The sequence below is a fragment of the Mya arenaria genome, chromosome 7, assembly GCF_026914265.1.
Source record: "Mya arenaria isolate MELC-2E11 chromosome 7, ASM2691426v1".
In the NCBI taxonomy this organism is placed as follows: Eukaryota; Metazoa; Mollusca; class Bivalvia; order Myida; family Myidae; genus Mya; species Mya arenaria.
Window position 1 is genome coordinate 62,113,147 of NC_069128.1, and position 12,501 is coordinate 62,125,647.

A 12,501-nucleotide genomic window follows, 5' to 3' on the forward strand; every position below is an offset into this window, starting at 1 on the left:
AAGAACTAATCTATGCTTAATTAAAAGGACAGAGGCTGGTCTGGATTTCTTGGAAAAGTATATATAATGTACTCTCACCGAAACTAAGTCACAAACTAATTAATTCCTTATAAGAAGGACAGAGGCTGGAATGGATTTCTTGGAAACAGTATATCGAAAGTACTGTCACCGATACTTATTCCCAAACTATTACATCCTTAGTAGACAAGTAGCTACATTTATGAAAAACGGAAGTATAAACAATGGAATAGTTTGAAACGCTCTCAGAACTGCCAAGAGCTAATAGGAACTTGTACGAGCTACTTTAAATCACAATGAATTGTTATTATCTAAGGAAATAAATTATAACGAAACTATTCGATACACAGAAAGGAAGTTTACTTTCAAGTTATTCCATATTTTTGCGTATTTTTAGAAATACCGTCATTCGTGAAAGTTGTTCATTTAAAACGGATCTCGATAACGTCATAATCATATCAATATGCATGTAAAAGTTTTAGATTTCATTAGGTTATGTACCTTTGATTTTGTATATTGGCGCGCGAATGACGTCAGCAATGTGTGAAAATCAAACAGTTTAATTTAAGACAAAAACAAAATCATGGTGCTCAAATTATCACCCTAAAATAGTATGCACATGTTTTAACACTAAGTTTATTTATTAAAAAAATTTGTTGTTTTGATCACATCTTGTCATGAAGAAAATGTATGAAAACAAGTCACATCTGTTGCATCTGTTGTTAAAGTAAACAATGGCAAACGCAGATATATACATTTCATAAAAAATCATAAAATGGCTACTTTGAACTTTACAATATCGGGTCCTTTAAACTAAAAGAAATATATTCCTCTTTTTTCAATGCACAGACAAACTTTTCCTGATATGTGAGTATGAAATATCAAATTGTAATCAGATAGTGTTGTGGGTGTTTTTCTGAATAGGCTCGTAATTGTACCTAGCTTGAGGAGTTTTTTTTTATTTTCGAAGATTTTACAAAATAATAACGGATCAACAGGTTTGTCTAATTAAACATTGCCAATCATGAAATACTAATCTACCTAACTGTACAACGAATTCGAGATATTACATGTTCGCATTATATAAAATAAATAGAATTTAAAATGTCTATTGACCCCCAAATTAAGGTCCTGAATGTTTAGGGAAAACACAAGTGATGACCTAGATAACAGATGGTTTCTTGATTTCTTGATTTTCATGGACAGACAGAAGTGTTTTTGGACAAATAGAGGTACTATCTAGATAGCTCCTTTATTCAGTTTAAAAACAGAAATAAGTGATGACGTAAATAACGTTTTCTTTGTGTTTATGGGCGGACGGAAGTGATGACCTAGATGACAGATGGTTTCTTGATTTTTATGGACAGACAGAAGTGTTCATGGAATAAAAGAGGTTCTATCAAGATGATAGCTTCTTCATTCAGTTTAAAACAGAAATAAGTGATGACGTAAATAACGTTTTCTTGGTGTTTATGGGCGGACGGAGGTGATGACCTAGATGACAGATGGTTTCTTGATTTTTATGGACAGACAGAAGTGTTCATGGAAAAAAAGAGGATCTATCTAGATGATAGCTCCTTCATTCAGTTTAAAACAGAAATAAGTGATGACGTAAATAACGTTTTCTTGGTGTTTATGGGCGGACGGAGGTGATGACCTAGATGACAGATGGTTTCTTGATTTTTATGGACAGACAGAAGTGTTGATGTAAAAAAAGAGGTTCTATCTAGATGATAGCTTCTTCATTCAGTTTAAAACAGAAATAAGTGATGACGTAAATAACGTTTTCTTGGTGTTTATGGGCGGACGGAAGTGATGACTTAGATGACAGATGGTTTCTTGATTTTTATGGACAGACAGAAGTGTTCATGGAAAAAAGAGGATCTATCTAGATGATAGCTCCTTCATTCAGTTTAAAACAGAAATAAGTGATGACGTAAATAACGTTTTCTTGGTGTTTATGGGCGGACGGAGGTGATGACCTAGATGACAGATGGTTTCTTGTTTTTTATGGACAGACAGAAGTGTTGATGGAAAAAAGAGGTTCTATCTAGATGATAGCTTCTTCATTCAGTTTAAAACAGAAATAAGTGATGACGTAAATAACGTTTTCTTGGTGTTTATGGGCGGACGGAGGTGATGACCTAGATGACAGATGGTTTCTTGATTTTTATGGACAGACAGAAGTGTTGATGGAAAAAAGAGGTTTTATCTAGATGATAGCTTCTTCATTCAGTTTAAAACAGAAATAAGTGATGACGTAAATAACGTTTTCTTGGTGTTTATGGGCGGACGGAGGTGATGACCTAGATGACAGATGGTTTCTTGATTTTTATGGACAGACAGAAGTGTTCATGGAAAAAAAGAGGATCTATCTAGATGATAGCTCCTTCATTCAGTTTAAAACAGAAATAAGTGATGACGTAAATAACGTTTTCTTGGTGTTTATGGGCGGACGGAGGTGATGACCTAGATGACAGATGGTTTCTTGATTTTTATGGACAGACAGAAGTGTTCATGGAAAAAAAGAGGTTCTATCTAGATGATAGATTCTTTATTCAGTTTAAAAAACAGAAATAAGTGATGACGAAAATAACGTTTTCTTGGTGTTTATGGACAGACAGAAGTGGTGACCAAGAAAACAATGACTGGATTCTTATGGTCACAAAGAAGTGAAGACCTTGGTCACAATTCCAGTATGTTTATGGGCAGACGGAAGTGATGACCTAGAATTTCTGGTTGTTTATGAGCAAACAGAAGTGGTGACTTAGATAACGAATCATGTAACACAAGCATGTCGACCACGACCAAAACGACACACTACTCTCAGCCCCCCCCCCCTCCTCAAAACGAGTTGACCTTAATAAAAGCTCATGTGTGTTTATGGACAAACAGAAGAGATGACCTAAATTAAAATTCATGGATGGAAATTGAGCGACACAGATGTGATGACCTAGATTACAGTTCATGTGTATTTTTAGACAAACAGACGTGATGAACAAAATGGTGCCTGTTGAAGTAAGCTTCCGGATGGTTATTGGCCGGTAGAAGTGATGAGTGGTTGAATGTTGACGGACAGACAGAAGTGTTATCCTGTATGGTAATTGATAAACAGACGTGATGATTTAGTTGACAGATCAATGCTTCGAGGCTGAAAGCATCAGTTGACAGTAAAGAGTAAAGAATAGGTGTTAGAAAAGGACAACACTGGAAGAGACATACATGTACATTTTAACTGTAACAATACACAGAATGTGCACATTACACACATACACGTACTCACAAGCACATAGCACAAGTACACGTTCTCATCGACCCATAACACACGTATACACTCAGTGTCATATAAAACATATACACGTACTCACAAGCACATAACACAAGTACACGTTCACTTCGACCCATAACACACGTATACGTACTCAGTGTCACATAACACACATACACGTACTCACAGAAACATAACACACATACACGCACTCACAGACACATAACACACACACACGCACTCACAGACACATAACACACGTACACGCACTCACAGACACATAACACACATACACACACTCACAGACACATAACACACATACACGCACTCACAGACACATAACACACATACACACACTCACAGACACATAACACACATACACGCACTCAGTGTCACATAACACACATACACGCACTCACAGACACATAACACACATACACGTACTCACAGAAACATAACACACATACACGCACTCACTGACACATAACACACATACACGCACTCACAGACACATAACACACGTACACGTACTCACAGACACATAACACACTTACACGTACTCACAGACACATAACACACATACACGCACTCACAGACACATAACACACATACACGCACTCACAGACACATAACACACATACACACACTCACAGACACATAACACACATACACACACTCACAGACACATAACACACATACACGCACTCACAGACACATAACACACATACACGTACTCACAGAAACCTAACACACATACACGCACTCACTGACACATAACACACATACACGTACTCACAGACACATAACACACGTACACGTACTCACAGACACATAACACACATACACGTACTCACAGAAACATAACACACATACACGCACTCACTGACACATAACACACATACACGTACTCACAGACACATAACACACGTACACGTACTCACAGACACATAACACACTTACACATACTCACAGACACATAACACACATACACGCACTCACAGACACATAACACACATACACGTACTCACAGAAACATAACACACATACACGCACTCACTGACACATAATACACATACACGCACTCACAGACACATAACACACGTACGCGTACTCACAGACACATAACACACTTACACGTACTCACAGACACATAACACACATACACGCACTCACAGACACATAACACACATACACGCGTACTCACAGACACATAACACACGTACACGCACTCACAGACACATAACACACATACACGTACTCACAGACACATAACACACATACACGCACTCACAGACACATAACACACATACACGTACTCACAGACACATAACACACATACACGCACTCACAGACACATAACACACGTACACGTACTTACAGACACATAACACACATACACGCACTCACAGACACATAACACACGTACACGTACTTACAGACACATAACACACATACACGTACTCACAGAAACATAACACACATACACGCACTCACAGACACATAACACACATACACGCACTCACAGACACATAACACACATACACGTACTCACAGACACATAACACACATACACGCACTCACAGACACATAACACACATACACGCACTCACAGACACATAACACACATGCACGCACTCACAGACACATAACACACGTACACGCACTCACAGACACATAACACACGTACACGCACTCACAGACACATAACACACATACACGTACTCACAGAAACATAACACACGAACACGTACTCACAGAAACATAACACACATACACGCACTCACAGACACATAACACACATACACGCACTCACAGACACATAACACACTTACACGTACTCACAGAAACATAACACACGAACACGTACTCACAGAAACATAACACACGAACACGTACTCACAGACACATAACACACTTACACGTACTCACAGACACATAACACTCGTAGACGCACTCACAGACACATAACACACGTACACGCACTCACAGACACATAACACACATACACGCACTCACAGACACATAACACACATACACGTACTCACAGAAACATAACACACGAACACGTACTCACAGAAACATAACACACATACACGTACTCACAGACACATAACACACGTACACGTACTTACAGACACATAACACACATACACGCACTCACAGACACATAACACATGTACACGCACTCACAGACACATAACACACATACACGCACTCACAGACACATAACACACATACACGTACTCACAGAAACATAACACACGAACACGTACTCACAGAAACATAACACACATACACGTACTCACAGACACATAACACACGTACACGTACTTACAGACACATAACACACATACACGCACTCACAGACACATAACACACGTACACGTACTTACAGACACATAACACACATACACGCACTCACAGACACATAACACTCGTAGACGCACTCACAGACACATAAAACACATACACGTACTCACAGTCACATAACACACATACACGTACTCACAGAAACATAACACACGAACACGCACTCACAGACACATAACACACGTACGCGTACTCACAGACACATAACACACTTACATGTACTCACAGACACATAACACACATACACGCACTCACAGACACATAACACACATACACGCGTACTCACAGACACATAACACACGTACACGCACTCACAGACACATAACACACATACACGTACTCACAGACACATAACACACATACACGCACTCACAGACACATAACACACATACACGTACTCACAGACACATAACACACATACACGCACTCACAGACACATAACACACGTACACGTACTTACAGACACATAACACACATACACGCACTCACAGACACATAACACACGTACACGTACTTACAGACACATAACACACATACACGTACTCACAGAAACATAACACACATACACGCACTCACAGACACATAACACACATACACGCACTCACAGACACATAACACACATACACGCACTCACAGACACATAACACACATACACGCACTCACAGACACATAACACACATACACGCACTCACAGACACATAACACACATGCACGCACTCACAGACACATAACACACGTACACGCACTCACAGACACATAACACACGTACACGCACTCACAGACACATAACACACATACACGTACTCACAGAAACATAACACACGAACACGTACTCACAGAAACATAACACACATACACGCACTCACAGACACATAACACACATACACGCACTCACAGACACATAACACACATACACGTACTCACAGAAACATAACACACGAACACGTACTCACAGAAACATAACACACGAACACGTACTCACAGACACATAACACACTTACACGTACTCACAGACACATAACACTCGTAGACGCACTCACAGACACATAACACACGTACACGCACTCACAGACACATAACACACATACACGCACTCACAGACACATAACACACATACACGTACTCACAGAAACATAACACACGAACACGTACTCACAGAAACATAACACACATACACGTACTCACAGACACATAACACACGTACACGTACTTACAGACACATAACACACATACACGCACTCACAGACACATAACACACGTACACGCACTCACAGACACATAACACACATACACGCACTCACAGACACATAACACACATACACGTACTCACAGAAACATAACACACGAACACGTACTCACAGAAACATAACACACATACACGTACTCACAGACACATAACACACGTACACGTACTTACAGACACATAACACACATACACGCACTCACAGACACATAACACACGTACACGTACTTACAGACACATAACACACATACACGCACTCACAGACACATAACACTCGTAGACGCACTCACAGACACATAAAACACATACACGTACTCACAGTCACATAACACACATACACGTACTCACAGAAACATAACACACGAACACGCACTCACAGACACATAACACACGTACACGTACTTACAGACACATAACACACATACACGCACTCACAGACACATAACACTCGTAGACGCACTCACAGACACATAACACACATACACGCACTCACAGTCACATAACACACATACACGTACTCACAGAAACATAACACACGAACACGCACTCACAGACACATAACACACGTACACGTACTTACAGACACATAACACACATACACGCACTCACAGACACATAACACTCGTAGACGCACTCACAGACACATAACACACATACACGTACTTACAGACACATAACACACATACACGTACTCACAGAAACATAACACACATACACGCACTCACAGTCACATAACACACATACACGTACTCACAGAAACATAACACACGAACACGCACTCACAGACACATAACACACGTACACGTACTTACAGACACATAACACACATACACGCACTCACAGACACATAACACTCGTAGACGCACTCACAGACACATAAAACACATACACGTACTCACAGAAACATAACACACGTTCACGCACTCACAGACACATAACACACGTACACGTACTTACAGACACATAACACACATACACGCACTAACAGACACATAACACACATACAAGAACTCACAGACACATAACACACGTACACGCACTCACAGACACATAACACACATACACGTACTCACAGACACATAACACACGTTCACGCACTCACAGACACATAACACACGTACACGTACTTACAGACACATAACACACATACACGCACTCAGAGACACATAACACACGTACACGTACTCACAGATACATAACACACATACACGCACTCACAGACACATAACATACATACACGCACTCACAGACACATAACATACGTTCACGCACTCACAGACACATAACACACGTACACGTACTTACAGACACATAACAAACATACACACACTCACAGACACATAACACACGGACACGTACTCACAGACACATAACACACGTACGCGCACTCACTGACACATAACACACGTACGCGCACTCACAGACACATAACACACGGACACACACTCACAGACACATAACACACGGACACGCACTCACAGACACATAACACACGTACGCGCACTCACTGACACATAACACACGTACGCGCACTCACAGACACATAACACACGTACGCGCACTCACTGACACATAACACACTTACACGCACTCACTGACACATAACACACGTACGCGCACTCACAGACACATAACACACGTACGCGCACTCACTGACACATAACACACGTACGCGCACTCACTGACACATAACACACGTACGCGCACTCACTGACACATAACACACGTACGCGCACTCACTGACACATAACACACGTACGCGCACTCACTGACACATAACACACGTACGCGCACTCACTGACACATAACACACATACACGCACTCACAGACACATAACACACGTACGCGCACTCACTGACACATAACACACGTACGCGCACTCACTAGCACATAACACACGTACGCGCACTCACTGACACATAACACACGTACGCGCACTCACTGACACATAACACACGTACGCGCACTCACTGACACATAACACACGGACACACACTCACAGACACATAACACACGTACGCGCACTCACTGACACATAACACACGTACGCGCACTCACTGACACATAACACACGGACACACACTCACAGACACATAACACACGTACACGTACTCACAGACACATAACACACGTACGCGCACTCACTGACACATAACACACGGACACACACTCACAGACACATAACACACGTATGCGCACTCACTGACACATAACACACGGACACGTACTCACAGACACATAACACACGTACGCGCACTCACTGACACATAACACACGTACGCGCACTCACTGACACATAACACACGCACACACACTCACAGACACATAACACACGTACGCGCACTCACTGACACATAACACACGTACGCGCACTCACTGACACATAACACACGGACACACACTCACTGACACATAACACACGTACGCGCACTCACTGACACATAACACACGTACGCGCACTCACTGACACATAACACACGGACACACACTCACTGACACATAACACACGTACGCGCACTCACTGACACATAACACACGGACACACACTCACAGACACATAACACACGTACGCGCACTCACTGACACATAACACACGTACGCGCACTCACTGACACACAAAACACGTACACGTAATAAAATACACATAGTGCATGTCCTCGCTGCTACAACCTTAATTGTGGTTAGAGCGCCGTGTTGGTGTTTCGGCTGTTTTTCATTCGACACTGGGCTCACTTTTCCAATCAGTTTAACCTTTTCTGAAGAGAAAGGGGGAGTGGGTTGAGAGAAGAGATTCTGGTTGGCTCAGTAGGTTAGAGCGACATGCTTGTGTTCCGGTGGTTGTTGGTTCAAGCCCAACTCAAACGTGAAAAGCTGACGTTTCCTCCAAGTCCAAGGTTAGGTTTGCCGATTTCAGAATAGGCTTGATTAATTTCAGTTTATTTGTACGATGTATCATCTGTTTTATCAGAAATATATGATACATACTACTCGTGTTTCAACATATATACTGTATGCATACCGAAACAAACTGTAGAAGTTAACAAAAACAAACAATGCTATAACAGACTCTAGCCCGACTTTGTGACTGTTGATGGGAATGCCAATCGGCAATTTGACCATTGTTTTGAATTCGTCTTTTGGGAGAATTAGAGGTTGTATTGTGAAACTTGGAAAGCTCGGTAACTCTGTTCGGGGTATTGGAGGTTGTATTGTGAAACTATGAAAGTTCGAAAATTTATTTTGGGGGTATAAGAGGTTGTATTGTGAAACTTGGAAAACTCAGTCACTTTTTTGGGGGTATCAGAGGTATAATTTGAAACTTTACAGAGCTCCGTAACTATCAGCTCGCTTGGACAACTCAGTTACTATCATCTCGGTATTGGAGTGTGTATTGTAAAACTTAGATAACTCAGTTACTATCATCTCGGTGTTGGAGTTTGTATTGTGACACTTGGAGAACTCAGTTTCTATCATCTCGGTATTGGAGTTTGTATTGTGAAACTTGACGAACTCAGTTTCTATGATCTCGATATTGGAGTTTGTATTGTGAAACATGGCGAACTCAGTTACTAGCATCTCGGTATTGGAGTTTGTGTTGTCAAACTTGGCGAACTCAGTTTCTATCATCTCGGTTTTGGAGTTTGTATTGTGAAACTTGGCGAACTCAGTTATTCTCGTCTCGGTATAAGGTTTGTATTGTGAAACTTGGCGAACTCATTTTCTATCATCTCGGTATTGGAGTTTGTATTGTGAAACTTGGCGAACTCAGTTACTCTCATCTCTGTATTGGAGTTTGTATTGTGAAACTTGGACAACTCAGTTACTATCATCTCGGTATTAGAGTTTGTATTGTGCCACTTGGACAACTCAGTAACTATCATCTCGGTATTAGAGTTTGTATTGTGACACTTGGACAACTCAGTTACTATCATCTCGGTATTAGAGTTTGTATTGTGACACTTGGACAACTCAGTTACTATCATCTCGGTATTAGAGTTTGTATTGTGAAACTTGGACAACTCAGTTACTATCATCTCGGTATTGGAGTTTGTATTGTGACACTTGGACAACTCAGTTACTATCATCTCGGTATTGGAGTTTGTATTGTGACACTTGGACAACTCAGTTACTATCATCTCGGTATTAGAGTTTGTATTGTGACACTTGGACAACTCAGTTACTATCATCTCTGTATTAGAGTTTGTATTGTGAAACTTGGACAACTCAGTTACTATCATCTCGGTATTAGAGTTTGTATTGTGAAACTTGGACAACTCAGTTACTATCATCTCGGTATTAGAGTTTGTATTGTGAAACTTGGACAACTCAGTTACTATCATCTCGGTATTAGAGTTTGTATTGTGACACTTGGACAACTCAGTTACTATCATCTCGGTATTAGAGTTTGTGTTGTGAAACTTGGACAACTCAGTTACTGTCATCTCGGTATTAGAGTTTGTGTTGTGAAACTTGGACAACTCAGTTACTATCATCTCGGTATTAGAGTTTGTTTTGTGAACCTTACACAACTCAGTTACTATCATCTCGGTATTGGAGTTTGTGTTGTGAAACTTGGACAACTCAGTTACTAGCATCTCGGTATTGGAGTTTGTGTTGTGAAACTTGGACAACTCAGTTACTAGCATCTCGGTATTGGAGTTTGTGTTGTGAAACTTGGACAACTCAGTAACTATCATCTCGGTATTGGAGTTTGTATTGTGAAACTTGGACAACTCAGTTACTATCATCTCGGTATTGGAGTTTGTGTTGTGAAACTTGGACAACTCCGTTACTTTCATCTCGGTATTGGTGTTTGTGTTGTGAGATTTGGACAACTCCGTTACTATCATCTCGATATTAGAGTTTGTATTGTGAAACTTGGAGAACTCAGTTACTATCATCTCGGTATTAGAGTTTGTATTGTGAAACTTGGAGAACTCAGTTACTATCATCTCGGTATTGGAGTTTGTATTGTGACACTTGGCCATCTCAGTTAGCATCATCTCGGTATTGGAGTTTAAATTGTAAAACTTAGAGAACTCAGTTACTATCATCTCGGTATTACAGTTTGTGTTTTGAAACTTGGAGACTCAGTTACTATCATTTCGGTACAAGAGTTTGCATTGTAAAACTTTGGGAACTCAAATACTTTCATCTCGGTATTAGAGTTTGTAGTGTGAAACTTGTGGAACTCAGTTACTTTCAACTCGGTATTAGAGTGTGTAGTGTGAAACTTGTGGAACTCAGTTACTGTCATCTCGGTATTAGAGTTTGTAGTGTGAAACTTGTGGAACTCAGTTACTGTCATCTCGGTATTAGAGTGTGTAGTGTGAAATTTGTGGAACTCAGTTACTGTCATCTCGGTATAAGAGTGTGTAGTGTGAAGCTTGTGGAACTCAGTTTCTGTCATCTCGGTATTAGAGTTTGTGTTGTGCAACTTGAACAACTCAGTTACTGTCATCTCGATATAAGAGTTTGTGTTGTGAAACTTGGACAACTCAGTTACTCTCGTCTGGGTATTAGAGTTTGTACTGTAAAGTTTTGAAAACTCAATCACTTTTATCTCGGTATTGGAGTTTGTATTGTGAAACTTTGAGAACC

The 12,501-nt window shown here is 40.6% G+C and overlaps 1 protein-coding gene across 1 annotated transcript; it reads right to left on the bottom strand.

Moving 5' to 3' along the window:
• Positions 1-10,568: 10,568 nt before the first annotated feature.
• Positions 10,569-11,954, bottom strand: LOC128241319 (uncharacterized). Its single transcript, XM_052958251.1, has one exon. It carries the CDS (start codon positions 11,952-11,954, stop codon positions 10,569-10,571), a length of 1,386 nt encoding a protein of 461 aa, XP_052814211.1.
• Between the last annotated feature and the right edge of the window lie 547 nt (positions 11,955-12,501).

Bases quoted from the DNA above. Each gene is read 5' to 3' on its own strand.
- LOC128241319 (XM_052958251.1), bottom strand. From the start codon at position 11,954: ATGATAGTAACTGAGTTCTCTAAGTTTTACAATTTAAACTCCAATACC.